This window comes from Macrotis lagotis, chromosome 5 (genome assembly GCF_037893015.1).
Source record: "Macrotis lagotis isolate mMagLag1 chromosome 5, bilby.v1.9.chrom.fasta, whole genome shotgun sequence".
NCBI lineage: Eukaryota > Metazoa > Chordata > Mammalia > Peramelemorphia > Peramelidae > Macrotis > Macrotis lagotis.
In genome coordinates this window covers 174,648,779-174,668,709 of record NC_133662.1, presented here as the reverse complement: position 1 = coordinate 174,668,709, position 19,931 = coordinate 174,648,779, and the positions used below count along the sequence as shown (strand labels likewise).

General features: G+C 36.3%; 1 protein-coding gene across 2 annotated transcripts in view; it reads right to left on the bottom strand.

The window, feature by feature from the left end:
* The window catches only part of SYNJ2 (synaptojanin 2), a 146,397-nt gene that overhangs the window by 64,634 nt on the left and 61,832 nt on the right, over positions 1 to 19,931 (bottom strand). For both annotated transcript variants that reach the window (XM_074187923.1, XM_074187922.1), the window contains exon 5: positions 11,306 to 11,389. In XM_074187923.1, the coding sequence (XP_074044024.1) occupies positions 11,306 to 11,389 (84 nt within the window). The remainder of the gene's footprint in view (positions 1 to 11,305; positions 11,390 to 19,931) is intronic.

Below are 19,931 nucleotides of genomic sequence, written 5' to 3'. Positions count from 1 at the left end.
ATCTGATCAGTCATTAAGTATGTTATTCATCTCCTAACAGAAAGTAAGAAAAGACTCAAGGTACAGAATCAGACATATTTTTTGGAGAGAAGCAATTCAGACACTTTCCTTTGCTCAACTAAATATATATTTTTTTGTCTTTGTTTTTCCAATAATGAGGGAAAAATTGATTTCTCATAATTTTTTAAAATTCATTTAGAAACAGGTGGAATAGAGAATATAGAACACTGAGTCTAGAGTCAGGAGGATGAGTTCAAATATAGCCTCATACACTTACTAGCTGTGTGACCCTGGGGAAGGTCATTTAACCCCAATTACCTCAAAAAATGATCTATAGATATAGAGTTTTACTCAGTAACAAACTGGATGAAGAGAGTGAGGAAAAGGAATAAGTCAAGTTGAACAGTAAGGTTGGAAATCTATTGTGAACAGAAAAGGTAGAAAAATAACAATCTTTGATCCCTGTCTTTGCCTAAAAGAATCCTTACCAAAAAAACAAACAACATATAAGAGAGCTGTCTCCTCCATGTTTTGGAAATAGGCTAGAAAATTATTTTCTGATCAAAAGATTTATAAATTGTTAAGGAAAGTTCTACAGATTTCCTATTCATAAAGGCTCCATAAGTCATTATTTCCAGAGTGTCACTGAGTATACTGTGTGAAAACTGGCCTATGAACAGAGGTATTTCTGGGTCAAAGGTGAAAACCTGAATAAGGCCTAGGCCAAAATTATCTAACTATCTATAAGTATCATGTTTTTGTTTTCTGTATACCAATAGTATCTGTCTGAGGAAATGAACTAATGGCTATCACCAAATTCAAGTATTTAATTTCAAATTCTTTTGTGGTTACTATAGAAAAGAGAAATCCTGTTCCATTATGCAATCCAAGGAGTTGCTTCATGTCTCTAAAGCTTAGAACAAGAAATCCTATCAGTATATTGGGCCAAGTTTTCTCACTCCTTCCTTTCCCTTCCCCCATCATAGGACGACACTGTAAGATATCATATTCATAGAGCAATCAAAGAAAAAAGTAGTACATTTCACATCAGTCTTTTAAATCTCTAGGTATCTTCTAGGATGGAAGATTAGAAACAGCTTTTCTGTCTGGTTCTTTGAAATTTTTAGTCTTTTTCATGAAGGCACAGCAAGAAATGAGTCTTAAAACTTAAAAGAGTTTCAGGGATTGACAATGTATCTAAATATTAATGTAACAGTAGATATACCTATTTCTCTCTATATAGATAGATAGATAGATAGATATACATATACAAATAAACTATATCTAAATAGAGAGTGCTATCACATCCCACACTACATCTAGATTTGTTATTTATACTGATATATATTTTTTTTCCTGATTCATGATATCTTTTTACAAGCCATCGGTAATGAGCATCTCAGATGTAAATATCTCATTATCTTTATCCAATTTGCAGGCAAAACTATGCCTGAAGTCCTATTATTACAATCATATACTACACTGGGTCAGTCACTGTACCAAATATTGTGGGGAGATGCTAAACAAATAAATAAATAAACAAACAAACAAACATTTATTAAGTGTCAGGGATTCAAAGAGAAGCAAACAAACAAAGAAAACCCCAAACCCAGTATGTCTAATGGGGTATATAACATGTAAACATCATATAGGGCATAAATTGGAGATCACCTCAAAGGGAAGGCCCCATTAAGGAACATAAAAGTCTTCTTTTGGAAGGTAAAACTTTCGCTGACACTTGAAGGAAGCCAGGGTAGCTAAGAGGTGGTGATGAGAAAGGAAAGAGTTCCAAGAAGGGGGACTGTCAGTTCAAAGTGCCTGGAATCAGGAAATGGAATGTTCCATATGAGCAGCAGCAACAGAGGCCAGCATCACTGGATCAAAGCATATACGGAAGGGGTAAGATGTGACAAGGCTGGAAAGGGAGCCTGGGGCCAGGACGAGAGGGGCCGAAAAGAATTCACATTTGATCTCTGAGGCCGCTGGAGTTTGATGAATAGGTGGGACACATGGCCAGAACCCCACTTGAGGAAGATTGATTTCACAACTGAGTGGAGGAAGAGACTGGAGATTAGGAAGCATATCACCTTTGATGTTTGTCTGCCTTTACATGCTTTACATACTCTCCCCACCCTTACCCCGAGGGTGAACTCAGGTAGGGAAGTCTCCAACAACATCACTATCCAGAGAAGGGACTATGGAATCTCAATGCAAACCAGAGCACGGTATTTTCATTTTTTTAAAACTTGTTTTATGCTTTATGGTTTTTCCCCCCCTTTTGTTATTCTTCTTTTACAATATGACTAACACAAAAATGTTTAATACAGTTATACATTTGTAACATATCAAATTATTTGTTGTCAAAGGGAGGAGGCAGGGAAGAAAAGTGAAAAAAGGGGAACTCAAGGGCAGCTAGGTGGTGCAGTGGATAGAGCACTGGCCCTGGAGTCAGGAGGACCCGAGTTCAAATCCGACCTCAGACACTTTATTGTATGACCTTGAGCAAGTCACTTCAACCCCACTGCCTTAAATTAAAAAAATTAAAAAAAAGAAAAATAAAAAAGATAGAACTCAAAACCTTACCAAAAAATGAATACTGAAAACTATCTTTGTATGTAGTTGGAAAAATAAATAAATAAATTTAAGAGAGGGGAAAAAAAGGAAGATATTACTCAAGGCTTAAATAATAAAGATGAATATCATCAAAGAGCAGAAGTGAGAAAAAAATGGCTTGATCTAAAAGGATTTGCCTTTTCCAAATAAAGGACAAGAGATCATCTACATAAAGCTGGAATGGCTCCTCAGAAGCCAAGTGGCCCATGTTACAGATCAAGAAACTGAAATTAAGTGATTTGTCCAAGACAAAAGAGTGGTAAGCATCAGACAGGATTTGAACCCAGATTCTCTGATTCCACAGTCATAATAGAGTTTTTCCTGTTCCACCCAAAAACAGTAGAACACATAAATCCTAAAGTCACACCAATACTCTCTCAGATGATGCCTTAGACAAGGCAAAGCTTAGGGAAGGTAGACCAACCTAAGATTGTAGTGTCCAGGAAGCGGACAAAAAGCGCCCATATTCCTGGGGCTATCAGACTGCCTTCACCTATGTCCCTGCGGTACTAGAGATGGAAGTAAAAGGCTAAGCAGGAACCATAAGAAAAGTGCAGGGTTTGGTTAGAGTTGAACTCTGGCTGGTGGAAATAGGTGGAAATAGGAAACTCCAAAGACTACTCAGATATGTAGAACACATTTTAATTTATAAAAAATGTTTTTTACATCTGTAGCCTAGGCTCTCATTTGGGAGTCAGCACCATCTCTTGGGCATTCACCTGTGGGTCCAGCCCTAGCCCCAGTCAGCCCCATTTCAACACAGAGAACGAACTCTCTGTGTTCTCAAGGCACCTTTTTAAGGTCCCTGCTGTCCTCCCCCCACAATATCACGTGACCTCAAGCCTCGGCTTTTATTGTACATGCTAGAATCAAGTTACGGCTGGCACACACCTAAGGGAATAGTGACGGTGGCTTCTTTTTTAGTTTCCTTCTTTCTCTCTATTCCCTTCCCTCCCAGCTCCTAGTCTCCTTTCTATAGAGCCAATTTTATACTTGGCCGATTACTCATTTCTTAAGCCCTGAAGAAATTACTTCAGCAAGATGATTAGAGTCTCTAAAGCTCCCAACAAACCCAGAGGTGTGTTAGGATTCTTACACATAAACTCCCAGACACATCAAAAATCCTTTGGTACTATTGGCACAACTTATCCTAGGATCAGAAATCTAGAGCAGGAAGAGACTTTAAAGGTCATTGAATCCAGGCCCCTCATTGATAGGTATTACAACAAGCCAATTTCTTGAGGCAGCTTTGAATTTAGTTTTTCTACAATCAACCCCCTCTATCAGGGTCAGCAAGCAGTGGCCTGTGCCCAGTTTTGTCAGCTCCTCAAGCTAAGAATGATTTTTACATTGATAAATACAATGCAGCCCTCACAATAGTAGTTTAGAAACTCTTGCACTCTTACCATATTGCCCAAATTCACAGAGAAAATAAGTGATAAGGCCAGAACTTGAACTCAGATCCCTTGGTGCCATATTCAGTCCTTTTTTTCATGATACTTCATTGCCTCTAGTTTCATTTCTGAATTCTTTTCTCTTACTAGCCTTGTCACTGTTTTAATTCTCCTAAACTTCCCTGGCTATTTCCACTCTACCTCTCTGCTCTAGCATCATAATGGGTAACTTTGAGAGAAAGAGATATGAAAAGACATTTAAAATCCCAATCTTTAAGGTTGTGTTTGATAAAGATGTCACTGTAATATGTTATTCCTATTCTTCCTTGTCACTTTAAGTGAAACATCTTGGATGAAAGACATCAAATTCTTTTAATTTTATTTATTTATTTATTTAATTTGATTACTTTAGGCCAAGGATTCTTAAAGTATGGGGCTACACTCCATATAAACAAGAGTTCTTTTGGGTCCTAAATAATTTTTAAGAGTATAAAAGGACCCTAGGGGCAGCTAGGTGGCACAGTGGATAAGAACGCTGGCTCTGGAGTCAGTAGTACCTGAGTTCAAATGCGACCTCAGACACTTAATAATTACCTAGCTGTGTGGCCTTGGGCAAGCCACTTAACCCCATTTGCCTCACAAAAAAAAAAAACCTTAAAAAAAAAAGAGTGTAAAGATATCCTGGGACCAAAAAGTTTGAGTAGAATTGTTCTAGGCTAATGCTATATGGTCAGGGGAATAAAAAAAATGTATGCTAATATGAAGGAATAAAATGTAGACCATAAAAGGAGGAAGCAATGATGATATAATCACCCACACCCACCATGTTTAATCCTTATTTAATTTCCTCCAAGCCCTGTTTTCACTTGAACTTGTGACACATATACTTAGTCACCAATGGGATTTCTGCATTCACAAGAGAGTTCATGATTTCTTTGACTAGCCTATTAACAGCAATATAAACTACACAAGCAAACAATTCAAACCAGGATAGAGGTTCTTCTGAGGTTATTTATAACCTGGAAAATCCATTAACTTGTACATAGTTACTTTTTTCTCTAACTTTCATAGTTAAGATACAATTTTTAAAATCCCATGACTACTAGACAAGGATGACACATGTATAGTTTTAAAACGGTCCTTTAAAAGTCCAAGTTCTAAGGCAGAATATATGGAACCTACCTATATATAATGGCAGGACCCAAGATACATCTCCTCACAGACTCAAAAAACTGCAAGCTAAATATCCAATAATTGGTTTCTCATCACCTAATCTGAGGGAAGGATTTGCCTACTGCATAAATGAAAAAGTCATAACCTCTTCAAGAAAAGGAAGATAACTCATTTCCTCTTCTCTTTTCTCCAGGGTCAAGGCTGACCATTATACTAACACAACATAAGAGAATAAGAACTTTTCATTACTTCTAAATTAAACTTATTCATTAGATGCCTATTACCAATTTTTTTCAGCAAGTCTTTTCTGATCTCCTTTACTTCTCTCTCTATAGATTATTTCCTATTTATCCTGTAAATGGCTTATTTATACACAGTTGTTTAACTAACTCCACTAAATGGTGAGTTCCCCAAAGGCTGGGACTCTCCCTTAATTTTTCTTTGTAGTCCCTTCTATTTTGATTGCTTTTCCAAAAGAATAGCTCAGATAAATGCCACAAGCATCACCTATGCCTGAATTTCAGTGAGGCAGATCCAAACCTGTGCTCAATATGGAGAGATCTGTGGGCTGAAAGACAGGACAGCTAGTACATATTTGCATTGGAATTAGCAAGGTTAAGGATGGTTTGATATCGAAGGGAAAATGACTTGTCAAACATTTTTATCAATTATTTGGAGATAGATGGTATTTATAATTAAACAAATTGATGACTCTAAGATGGGAATAGTAGCTAATAAATTATATTATAGAATCAGAATCCCAAGGAGATCCAAAAAAGACTATAATGATAAGCTAAATTAAATACAATGAAATCTTTACTGATTTCACTTTAAAAAAAAAAAAGAGAGAGAGAATAGATCTCCCTATCTCACTTAGGTTGAAATGCAGTGGCTAGTCATAAAGCCCATACACACTGCTGACTAGCAAGGAAGCTTTGACATGCTACATTTCTGATCTGAACTAATTTGTCCCTCCTTAGGTATCCTGGTCGGTCCCCCTTTGGACCCTCACCATTCTGGTTCCCGGTTTGTATAAATTACCTAATTATTCCATCACTACCACAATTTTGAATGCTACAGCTCAAGAGATTTGTCAGTCTCAGCCTCCCCAATAGCAAGGATTCTAGGCTAGAGATTTCATCTTTCAGAGATCTGAAATAGTTATAAATTCCCTTTACCTATGCAGATAACATTTTTGCACCTTAGAAAAATAGGTGCTCTGGCTATATACATACATATATATGTATATATATACATATATATGTATGTATGTATATAGCCAAGCCAAGAACCCAAGGTCACCTTCATGCCATGACCCAGAATGGCATTTAGTAGAGGAAGGTAAAACACAATAGGGATAAGTGTTAAGTTCATCCCTATTAAAAGTTGAAGTGAGAACTTGCATGGCGTCAGAAAGAGTTGAGGAATACTAAGTATGGCTCTGGGGAAATTACTTAGCTTTTCAGTGCCCAGACCACTCCAAAACAGCAAGCTATTGTTGTTGTGCTCATCTGCCCTGATAAAAAGAGCTTCCTTGGTCAAATGAAATTCCAAGTCCAGTCCCTATCACAAACGTTGGGTATTACACTTCTGTTCAAAAATTCAACTCCACAAAGACAAAATGGGGGAAAGTGTTCCCATGGGTTTGGTGCCTGGTTCATAGAAGGTTCTTAAAAAAAATACTTGTTAATTGACTACCAAGCATACCCCTAAGCTCAGGTGCCAATCACATAGCATAGCTATCACACAAGCTGATATGATCTCAAGAAACATTTACAGAAGGATCAAACATTTTGTCTTATGGAATTAAAAGTTCACCAGGAGAATATAATCTCCTTGATGTCAAGGACTGTCTCAATTTTAAATTCATATCCCCAGGACCTAGGATCCTACCTGAAACATATTTGGTATTTAGTAAATGCTAACTGATTGATGGAGTGAAGGCAGCAATATGGTAAGAGATAGAAGCACTGGAGTACTAGAAGAGGGAGAGGCATATAGATTCTCTTTGCAGTTCTTATTATTGGGGAAACTACTGAGTGTGAATGCATTTCTATAGAGATGACAGGGGTCTTAGGAATTAAGAGTGGAACCTGTTACATGAGTGTTGATGGAATACAAAGTCAAAACATTACTTACAAAGGAGAGCAGATAAACAAAGGGTGTTATAAACATGATTGCTGGGGAAGAGACTGGGAAAATATGAGGTACAGTCATCATCAGTAGGGTAGGCTCTTAAGAGATCATCATCATCTTCATGATTGGTGATGATAACTTTATGTAGCACTTTAAGGGTTGGAAAGTGTTTTAAATGCTGGCTCTCATTTGAATTTGGTAAGAGTCCAGAGAGGTAGGTACTATATTATTTAAATAAGAAAGCTAAGATTCATAGAGAATTGACCCTCAAAGTCAGGCTATTTAGAAGAAAGAATGTGATTAAATGTGTTCTGCCTCCAACTCTAGCACCTCTTTCCACTGGTTCCTCCCTTGGACCTTGTGTCTTCAGTGTTCACAGGTACTGAGGGTATGGGAGGGTGCTGAAGGGAGAAGGGATGGGTGTGGGATATTCTTTGAATTACTATAGATCTCATACATAGGGCATGGACCAGTTCAGGGAATGAGAAGGAATGAAGATATGATATTAGATCTAGCCTAGTATTATCTATTTGTATTGTATCCCATTCCCAGAGCAAGATGTTGTCTCCTACCAACACCATGAGGCATTTATAATTCAAGCTTCCCAGTGTTTTCTGGACAAACCAGTGCAGTAATGTCATGGGAAAGCCACATTTCAGGAAGGCTAGTGACAAACTAGAACAAATCCAAAAGAGGACACTGTTTTCAAAACCATGCTTTAAAAAAAATTGAGAGCAAGGATTATTTTTATTTTGGCCTTTCTTTGTATCTTCTGTGCTTCAAACAATGCTTAGCACATAGTAGGTGCTTAATTAATGCTTATTAACTGATTTATTTTGAAGAAGAATTTTGTGGGCTGAGGGGTAAGGAGAGGGAGAAAAACGACAGTGAATCACACTGAGCTAATAGAAGGAAGGTAACTTCCATTAAAGTCTTTTCATATAAGAATAGGTAAATTTTCCGTTCAATTTAAGAAAGACCTTATGGGGTTGCCTAGGATCTAAAGAGAGAATGAAAGTCTGTTGGACAAGACTTTTGTTTTTTTAGGTTTTGCAAGGCAAATGGGGTTAAGTGGCTTGCCCAAGGTCACACAGCTAGGTAATTATGAAGTGTCTGAGACCGGATTTGAACCCAGGTACTCCTGACTCCAAGGCCGATGCTTTATCCACTATGCCACCTAGCCGGCCCAGACAAGATTTTTCTATCAGATGTTTTACTTGTCACAAGGGAGGGTTAACTACAAAGCTGGATGAGTTGGAAATGATTTTGCTATAAAGACAAATAGAATGAATTTTTAAAATGAAAAGATAGAGAATTCACACTATGGAAGAATTCTTAACCAAATAAGAGATAGGTTCTAAATGGTAAAAGACAACCTTGACTATATAAAATTAAAATGCTTTTGCATAAATAAAAATAAAAATGAAGACACGAATTAGAGAAGTGGTGGAATAGAAAAACATTTGCGTAACACACAACTGATAAAAGTCTGATATTCAAAATATGTAAGGAATTGATATTATGTGGGGATATATCAATAAGAATAGATCAAATATATAAATATAAATATAAACATATATATGGGATAGTACATTAAGAGCTATTTTTTTTCAATGAATAAGGAAGCAAAGGATGAAGTTCTTAAAAGATTTCCTAACAACAAATATTCACCTAAAGACAAGTTTCAAATTATTTAAAACAAAACAACTTTGAAGTTTTACTTGTTGCATGTTGACAAAGATATAAAAAAGTTGGAAGGTTTTACAAGGACATTCATTCATGACTGATGTAACTATTAAGAGTTAAATCCATTCTGGATTTCAATTTGGAATTACTCATCAAAAGTGACAAAAATTTCCTTTGACTCAGAAATACCACTACTACATGGAAACTAAAGACGGAAATAAAGGTCCAATACATATCAAAAATAACCATCTTGATGAAAATATTATAGTAGCAAAGAACTAGAAATATCCAAAAACTGAGGAATGGTAAAAAAAAAAAAATAATGGTATATGAAAATGATGTATTATTTCAGTGCTGAAATAAGTGACAAATAAGAGAATTCAGAGAAATATTGGAAAGGTTTGTGTAAATTGGTATAGAGCAAATGAGCAGAAGACCAAGGGAAAACATGTAGATAATCTCTGCATTATGTAGGTAAATAGATCACTAAAAGGAAACTGAACTCTGAGGAATGGAAAAACCAATGAAGGTCCTGGTAGAGAGATAATGAAACAAAGAGGTGGCTGAATTCTAGGACAGCATTTTTTCTATACTGTCAGAAGTTTTTATTGCAAGTTTAGAGAGGTGAGGGAGAGAAATTATTGAGATGAAACTAAAAGGAATCAACTAAATAGTTTTGTCTTTGTTTTATCCTAAAAAGAAAGCTGAATTGCACTGAATGTACTTAAAGGGAGGCTGGAGAGTCACTTCTCAGGGATGTTGTATCAAAATTCAGGTTAGGGTTAGACTAGATCAGCTTTCTAAATTCTCTCCTAATTCTATGAAGCATCTGGAATTTTCAAGACTCATAGGGAGGAGGAGAGGTTAGTCAACACACAAGCTTAATGAATCAAGGTTTTAAATTGTCTGCTTACAATGTTGATATTAAAGAAGAACACAGTCCATTTTACTCTGAGATGATCAACATGCATTTGGACTATCAGTGTTCAAGTCTGTACAAAACATTTTCAAAGTAATATTAACAAATTAGTGAGGGACCAGAGAGGTAATAGGTCCGAAGCAGCTAAAGATGTTTAGCCTTGAGAAAGAAGGAAGAAAGGAGGGATGGAAAAAAGAATGGAAGGAAGGAAGGAACCATTCAAAGAAACCTTAAAGATTTTAAAATCTTTAATTCACAAGACTGAATATTCTGTGTGGTTCCAGAGAATGACATTGAATCAAAAGTTGCAAGTTTTACAAAGAAGCAAATTTCCTTCTAATTATAAGGAAAATTATTTAAATCTTATAGCTAACAATGATATAGACTGCCTCACAAAGCAGTGAATTTCCTGTCATTAGAAAGTCTTCAAGAATAGAAGTCTATAAGCAGAGCCTACTTGAGTTAGGTACACTACTACTCTGAAGATTCTTGCATTACGTGGGAGACTGTATTAGAAGAGACTTTAAGAAGACATCTTTTAACTAGAAGATTTCCTTATCACTGCATACCAAATCTTTCAATCTAAGTTCCACAGGGAATTCATCAATCATTTCCCCTTCCTCCTGTGATCCCAAATTAGTCTATCTCAGTGTCCACCTCAATGAAGAGCTCAATGAACAAGTCAGTCTGTCATGTCTTTGATAACCAAAATGTTCTTGGAGCCTACCATCACACACAAGGTTCTCTTCCAAGGAAATAGACATAACTGAAATATTTCTGGCATTGGTCAGTGGCCAAGGTTTCAAATGACAGTGTATATTTTTAGTAATCATCGGAAAGATCAGTATGAAATTCTCCTACAGCTCTGAAAGCCCCCTAACTTCAGACCCATTTTACATTAGCTTAAGATCCACAAGAAGTGGATAAAAGAGCACTCAGGATCTGAATGTTAAGTTGTAACTATTAGAAGAAGAAACCTGGTTGCTGCTTCGGTAAAACTGGAATTTTGGTTGGCCTTTACATCATAAGCTACTCTATGATATCCAAGACAGAATGCGTGACTCTTCATTTACATGGCGGAGAAGGTATTTCAATGTTATCCTGCCCATCAGGAAAAAAGGACATTTGTAAAGGAGTTTTGTAATTAGAGACTTATATCACAATTCTTTCATATAGATATTATTTAAAGATGATTTAAAGAGATTATTAAAGGTTTAAAGATCCAAGAAAATTTTAGTTCAATACACCAATCCAGAAGCATTCTCTAGGTCAAGAGAAAAGTCAGAAATGTTGCTCCTAAAAGATTTTTGTTTATTTGAAAAGCAAGCAGTATAGGTGAAAGGATAAATAAAATGAAATATCAAGACATTTCCTCATTACTTACCTGGAGCCCTGGCTGCTCCCAAAACAGTGGAACTGAGCCTCTGATCTGGACAAAAGACGACACGCCATCATCCATGTAAATCGTCTGTAGCCACAAGAAAACAGAAAGGGAAAGATATTCTTCAATGAAACCGAACGTCCCAGGGCTCCGCAACCAGATACTTGGTTTTGAGATGTGAAACCTGAGAGATGAACAGGCAGCTGATTTCAGCAGAGTCTAGTCTGACAGACCTCAGCTGCTTCTTCACCCTAATGCCCCACGCACAGTGGGGCAAAGGGGAGCGTGTTCGCTCTCTATTTGCCTCCCAGTGGAACCTCTCCAGAGCAAGACTCCAAATCCTAACAAAACAACTTCCCTGAGGATGTGCCTTCAGAAGAAGACTCCAGTTTATGTCCAGTTTATGACCATCGTTCCCTGCTTCTCAGTTCTACTGGCTTCATTGATTAGATCCCAAATGACTTCCATGAAAATTCTAGTAACACCCCTCATTGCTGTAGAAATGGAAGCAGCAATATTTGTTCCATTTTACATTTAAATAAATTCCTTTTCAAGCCTTTATTTTTACCTTGCCAAGATCTTCATGGTACTATAGACAAATATTTCCTGATCTGTTAAAAAAAAGGGGTTTAACTTAGATGTCTTTCCTTCAATTGGGGAACGGCTTAGCAAACTGTGGTATATGTATCTCATAGAACACTATTGTTCTATAAGAAACCAGGTGGGATGGGAATTCAGGGAAGCCTAGAAGGATTTGCATGAATTTATGCTAAGCAAAATGAGCAGAACCAGAAAAACACTGTACACCCTAACAGCAACATGGGGGTGATGATCAACCTTGATGGACTTGATCATTCCATCAGTGCAACAATCAGGGACAATTTGAGGCTATCTGGGATGGAGAATACCATCTGTATCCAGAGAAAGAATTGTGGAATATTTTATTATGTAATCTTGCTATCTCTTATGCTTTATGTTTCTTCCTTAAGGATATGATTTCTCTCTCATCACACTCAATTTGGATCATATATACCAAGGAAACAATGTAAAGACCAGCAAATTGCCTTCTGTGGGGGGTGGGGGGAGGGAAGCAAGATTAGGGGGAAAATTGTAAAACTCAAAATAAATAAAATCTTTAAAATGAAAAATGTTATGATAACTTTATTTCAATAATTGGTTTCCTTAATAATCCTAGTATTTTTATTTTATCCCTTATTCTAAAAATCACAACTGCTGACAAAGTTCCACAACCCAAAGAAGGCTAAGAATGCCTGCTTTAGATGACTACAGGAAGACTCTAGTATAGGGTCCATTTCCATAACATTACATTAAATATGCATGTTATCTATCTATACACACATATTGTCTATATTTATTTAGAATGTTTATAATTTGATAAAAATATATTACTATCTAAATACATCATTAATATTCTACATCTGTATACTTAATAAAGAAATTTTATATATTTACCTTAGACATATGTGTTACATATACAAATTATATATAATATTACCGATAGAAAAGGCCTGAGACAGTCTCCAAAAATTACTGTAGCCTTATCTACCACCTACCTTAAATAGCCCCATCCTTTAATATATGATATATATCATAGAAATTACATATATATAATATTTATCAACTGTAATAAATGATGTATAGTAAAGGTATGTTGTACATAAGGCTATCTGTATTATATACACACATGTGTGAATCTGTATATAAATAAAGGTGAAAATAGTTAAACAAGTGAGAGTGAGAATTTTATGTATTATGTGTATCTCTACACGTATTTGAAAAATGGGACAAATAAACTGAAGGAAATAGCAAACCACTCCAATATTCTTGCCAATAAAACTCCAAATGGGATCAAGAAGAGTTGGCTACACACATATAAAAATCTGTAGTTATAGCTATACTTTATCTAGATGTGTCATTTAATGTGCCTCTTACAGTGAGATTCTACTATTAGGCTTAATGTTGGAAATAAAAAGTTTTCTCCTCCACCTTACCATCTTACAGAATAGCAACTCCCAGTTAAAGTGGAATAGAACAAGATTTAGAAAAAGTACCACCCTGAAAAGCACAAAAGAAGAGGTTGTCAAACTCCATCAGATTCTCTGCTTTTTATCTAGGTAACTGGAGCCTGCTTGGCAAGGTGATGCAGTGAGTCTTTTCCACTTCTAACCCCCCTGTGCTACCCTACACTGTAGCTTTCCATGGAGAGGGAGACCATACTCAGATCACCCATGCATTAGTAATTGTTTTCAGTGGAAGACTTGAAAATTAGACGGTCGAGTTTCCCAGGACTATGGGAATTACATGCACCTGCCATCTAGGCCCTCTTACTGACACTCTTATCTTTTTCTCTCAGGTGGGAATTTTATTAACAACTTTATTAATTAGCATCTTCCAAGGTCCCTTCCATTTCTAGATTTATCAGGGATTTTTGAAGTATAGAATTCTCAGGCAGCTAAGAGATACAATGGATGGAGAACTGGATCGAGAGTCAAGAAGATTCATGTTCCTGAGTTCAAATTTGGTTGCAAACACTTAGTTGTGTGACTCTGGGTAAATCGCTTCACCCTGTTTGCCTCAGTTTCCTCCTCTATAAAATGAGATGGAGAAGGAAACAGCAAACCACTCCAGTAATTTTTGCCAAGAAAATCCAAAATGGGGTTACAAGGGGTTGGACACAACTGAAACAATTGAGAGAACAAGGAGTTCTCTCAATAAGGAAACTCCTGCCAAATGAAGATCAGAGCCACACATTCATTTGGTATCTGAGGCTGAACTTGAACCCAGGTCTTCCTTACTCCAAGTCAAGTACTCTATCCACAATGCCTTTCCTTATTTATGTTATTAGTCAATCATTGCTTAAACCTCTCAAGAGTCGGAGCATTATAGGTACTATCTTTCTTAGGAAAGTCTCTTCTAGGTACCATTTTTACACAATGATGGAACTCACTGAAGCATAGGATGTTGTATTAATCAATTATCCCCCTTTCATGGAAAAAACAATCCAGATTCTAATGAAATTTGCCAATAGTTATTCTTTGTGTACCAACATTATCCTAAGTTCCTCACTGGTCAAGAAAACAGACTGGACCAGTCTTAATAAAACTGAAAATAGGTTTGAAAAATATACTACTGGGGTGGCTAGGTGGTGCAGTGGATAAAGCACTGGCCCTGGAGTCAGGAGTACCTGAGTTCAAATCCAGTCTCAGACACTAAATAATTACCTAGCAGTGTGGCCTTGGGCAAGCCATTTAACCCCATTTGCCTTGCAAAAACCTAAATATATATCCTTCAATTTACTGATGTAGTATTGGTGGTTGTATGTATTTGTGGGGCTGACATCTTTCATATATGTCTAAGTGAAATTTAAACTTTTTTACAGTGACAATGACTGTTGAACAGTAACAAAAAGCAAGCAGTACAGATTTTCAAAAATTAAGGTAGTCTTCCCTAAGTAGCTTCTCTTTAGTAGCATGAATAAAAATATTCCCTTAAATTATATATAAAAACAAAAAGATTTTTACTTAGATTAAAATGTTAAAAGTTTCAAAATACCTTCATCACTCATAATTTATTTACAATTACTTTTAATTTATATTTATTGTTAAATACAAGAATATCTGGACACAAAGTTTTAAAAAACATTCATGAAAGTTTCAGAAGCTAAAAAGGAAGAATTGAGGTCCAATATTATTGCTTTTTTAACATATTTTAACTTATTTTAAGAGCTCTAGCTCTTTTTAATCTACTAGAGGGTGGGATGAGGAGTAAAGAACAAAAAATTAATTCAATGTCAATTAACTCCATTATAGGTGGCATGGTCTATGGAAGAAGAATCAGGAGTTTGATGCTTTTTTTTTCTCTATTAATTTATTTAATGCTGGAATTAAAGGGGAAAAAAACAGAACAAAATAATAAGAGGAATCTCTGCCCCTCCCTGCCTCATAAATTAAGGTGCATTTTATTAAAGATTTTATTTATTTTGAGTTTTACAATTTTTCCCCTAATCTTACTTCCCTCCTAAAATGCAATTTAAAGAAAAATTTTTACATAACTTTGACATCCCAGTGAGTGAGGTCTCTGAAATCTTTTTTTCCAGGGCTGTAATTCTTAAGATATCACAATGACCTTTGAGCACCTAGGATTAATCAGTTTTATCTTAAAAACCCAAACAAGCCTAATGTTTATCGCAGGTCTAATTTTTTTCTGGTAGGGTGAAGATTTTTTCCTTCCCTTTTATGTCTACAGAGTGAGTCACAGTTAGTTGCAAACCAGCCCACTAGAAATGATTCACTTCAGAACTGAAAAGGTACAACTCTAAAGGAAGCAAAGGAAGGCCATGTTCACATATATACAAAACCACACACACACTACACATATACCCTCTGCTGCTCTGGGACTGACTAGTCCTCTTAAAATGAACAGGGGAAATATTCCTCCCTTTTTCAGAAAACCAGGCCATTTAAATTAGGAAGCATCAAATGAACATGTTAAATGCCTCATCCTCCTTTAAAATAAAACAAACAAACAAGGGGCAGCTAGGTGAGGGGCTCAGTGGATAGAGTATGGGCCCTGGAGGCAGGAGTAACTGAATTCAAATCCGGCCTCAGACACTTAATAATTACCTAGCTGTGTGGTCTTGGGCAAGTCACAAGCCCACTCCTTAAATAAATAAATTTTAAAAAAAAGAATGGACTGGAAAAGAGAGAAAAGTTAGAAGCTTTCATAGAAATCAGAGCTAACAAGGTTCTGAACTAGTGTGACAGTTTTTCATATGGAGAGAAGAGAGTAGGATGAGAGAAGGTGGAAAAAGAGTTGACAAGACAACTGCTTAAATGCGGGGGGGGGGGGGGGGGAGAAACATGGAAAAACAACTCTCAAGATTTCAAGCCTGAATGTTAGGAAACATGGTGAGTAAAATATGCATCCCTATAATTGTTATAAATGACTCTTAAATGAATGGAAATGAATTGCCATCCATTAATCCTAATGGTAACTAGAGGAGTTTCAGGGGAGGGTCATCTGAAGTTAGACTCTGCTTGGGAGCATATTGAAAGTTCTAGAAGATTTTGACCCAAAAGTATTTCAGAAGATTCCTATAAGTGAATCCTTGTAAGGCAGGTCAATCATCCAGAAAGACTCATACTTGGGTTTAAAAAAACTCCACTTCACAATCACAATCCAGGGGAGGCACTGCTCAACAGGACCATGATGGGGGAATCCAAGAGAGGAATCAGAGAGGACTCTAGATTTCCTGCTGAGATGATTGGGAGAGGCACCAGCTACTGCAGAGGAAGCTCAGACTGCAATGCTTCCTCCCACCCAGGCTCAGCATTGGTCCTCCTAGTTAAGCAGCTGCTTTTAACCTGCTGGCTTGGCTGGCTGCCCCCACATTCAAAGCAAACTTCAAAGCCCGACAGCTCTCCCACTTAAAAATGTCAAAAATCATTGAGATGGTAGAGTCTTAATTACCTGGAAAAGCCAACCATAGTTGCATAATTTCATCTGAAAAGAGGAGTGATGCTAGGAATTAGAATACAGTTTGCTATTCTACTCTAGGCATATAATACAGGACAGAAAACAAACCTATGTAACATGCCCAGGAGGACTCCAATTTATAACACATAGGAGGTAGAGAATGCCAATCACTTGCTGAAGAATTCTCCAGAAATCCATGTGGAAGCATGGTTCTAAAGAGACATAGACAACAGGATACCAACTATAAAAATCTAGCCTTATCTCCCTTTGTTCTCATTAGGTACGGCTCAGACAATGATTGGCAGCACAACTCTTACCTTGCTGTTCAAGCAGTAGCTAACAGGCAAAATGAAAGCCCCTAATTTCTTATCAAAAGAGCCTCTTAGCAGGATGGGATAAATTCAACTGTCTGATGGGCATATAAACTAATTTTTGCAACTATCTCTCTTTCTCTTCCTTCCTTTCTTTTTTTTCCAACATAAAAGACCAGTTGAAATACAGCAAGGATGTGATGTGCTATCAAGGAGAATTGCCCTGAACCAGTGAGGTCAGAAGATCCAGGCTTGAGTTCCAGTTCTACCATTCACTAATTGCATGATCTGAAGGTAAGTATTGATGTTTATGGGTCTCAATTTCTTCTTTTTTTTTTAATCAATCAATCAACAAGTTCTTATTCAGCCCATAAAAACAGAAGGAATTTGGAGCTTCAGGGAAAAGGAGCCCATAAAGATGAAATGACTTACCCAAGATCACAAAGTAGAACTGAAATTTGAACCCAGGTCTTCTGACTAAATCCTGTGCCTTACATAGGCAGCATGGGACAGTACAAAAAACATAGGTCATTTAGGGTGCTATTGTAATGAAATGTGCATACTAATATCTGTAAAGATTGATGGCAGGGCCAAATTAGTTAACATAAATAAGTAATATTTATGAAGTATTGGGTAAGCATGAAGTGCAATCTAAGCAAGAACTTTTATTTCTCTCTAATATGCAGAACAAGTATTCTCCTGCCAAAATCAGCAACAACATGAATTTTCAGCTATTCTTAGGAAAATCATCTTTCATATTGCCCTCTCCCTCTACATTTTAGAAAAAAATAACCCACGTTTCTTTTTACATTCCAAGAAAACAAATTTTTTTATATAATCTGAAATGAACCAAGAAAATTGGAAGTTCCTATGGTAAATATTTATAATGGGTATCCACACAATTATTTAATAAGAGTCCCTGGGAATAAAGATATCCAAAGATAACAAGTTGACCAGACATTGCAATGAAAAAGATCAACTCATCTCACTGACTTAGAAAGAAAGAAGAAAGGGAAAAGAAATTTATTTTTTCCCAAATGTTTGAAAACAAAGCATATTACAAGTCTCATGTAACTCTAATGTTAGGAAGAGCAGATTTCCAAAAGCTTATAAAATCTTAAGAGAATATATAGGATCCCGGAGCTTAATTTGACAAAGGAAACTGGCACAAAAGTGGGTTTAACATGTTCTCAAGAACAAAAGTCAGATGATACAAAAAGAATTACTTCCAGAGAGGGAGAAAAGGGAGAAATGTCAACTCATTGATTAAGTGTAATTTTTAAAAGCTGCAAAGATGGAAGGAAGGCAGGTCTCTAAGTATATATGTGTGTATATATAGTATGTAAGTATATCATAATATACTTATGTATATTATATATATCTCATAATGTATATAAGTGAAGATGTAGTCTAGCTTAGTATTCTTACAAAGAATGTTAAAGACAACAAAAGGACTTTTTTTTAAAGCACTATGTAGAAAGTAAGAGGAGATATTAAAAATGCTACTCAGGGTGGCTAATAAAGGTTAACCAAAGGAGGGAGAACTATTCAACTCTTATTTCATTCCTGTTTTCTCTTTAATGATCTTTAAACAGTGGATAGATTTCTCTACCAAGAAGAATGATCATGAAACAATATCTAAAGAATTAAGAGCACAAGAGAAGAGAGATATAGAAATCATACTAGCTGCTCCTAATGAGTTTACATCATCCAATCTAGAATAATTTATATTCCAAGACAGGGGTGTCAAACTCAAATATAAATGAGAGTCACTAAATTGTTCATAAGGCTTTCTGTGGACCACATATTGACTTAGAAAACCATTTATAAACATTATCTATGTTTTATTGTATTTGTATTAGTTTTGTTAAATATTTTCCAATTACATTTTTTTTAGGTTTTTTTTGCAAGGCAATGGGGTTAAGTGGCTTGCCCAAGGCCACACAGCTAGGTAATTATTAAGTGTCTGAGACTGGATTTGAACCCAGGTACTCCTGACTCCAAGGCTGGTGCTTTATCCACTATGCCACCTAGCCGCCCCCCAATTACATTTTAATCTGACTTGGACCTCACTCTAAAGTGTTGCAAGCTAGGGTGAAGAATGAGGGAGCTGCTACAGGACTGGAGATGGGCAAATATAGTTTTGCTTGTCTCAAATTCTAATTTTTTTTTCTAAAATGGAAAATGATACCATCTTCAGATAACAAGTCCTATAAGCATGGCTTAAATTTCTGGCAAAAATTCTACAACATATTATTAATAATTTATAAGCATCTGGAATGGGAAGCACCAGTATTATAAGCCAGCATAACTTCATTCAAATTGTATCAAATCAGACTAACTTCATTTTCTTTTTTGCCAGGGTTGGTTGGATTGGTGGATCAGGAGAATTCAATTTAATTCAAGAAGGTCATATTATGTGGCAACTATGTGTCAGTCAGTGGATATATTTTTATATCTAGTTCTTGCCTTCAAAGAACTTATATTCTGTTTATTAAAGGGTGGAGTGGGGATGTAGCACTTATATGGATAAACATACGTAATTTGAAATGGCTCAAAGGCTCTAAATGACTAGGAATATGAGATGAGTCTTGAAGGAAGCTAAGTATTATAAGTTTTGCCTTCCAAACTTGGGGATAGCCTGGATTTTGGAGGGACAACTGACAAAACTTAGCAACAAATTAAACATGGGAAGAGGTGGGGAGGAAGAAGAAAGAGTCAACAATGATTTACAAGGTTTTAAATCTGACTCTTAAAGAACTGTACCTTCAACAGAAATGAGGAAGTTTGGAGGAGGGATGAGTTAGGTGGGGAAGAAAATA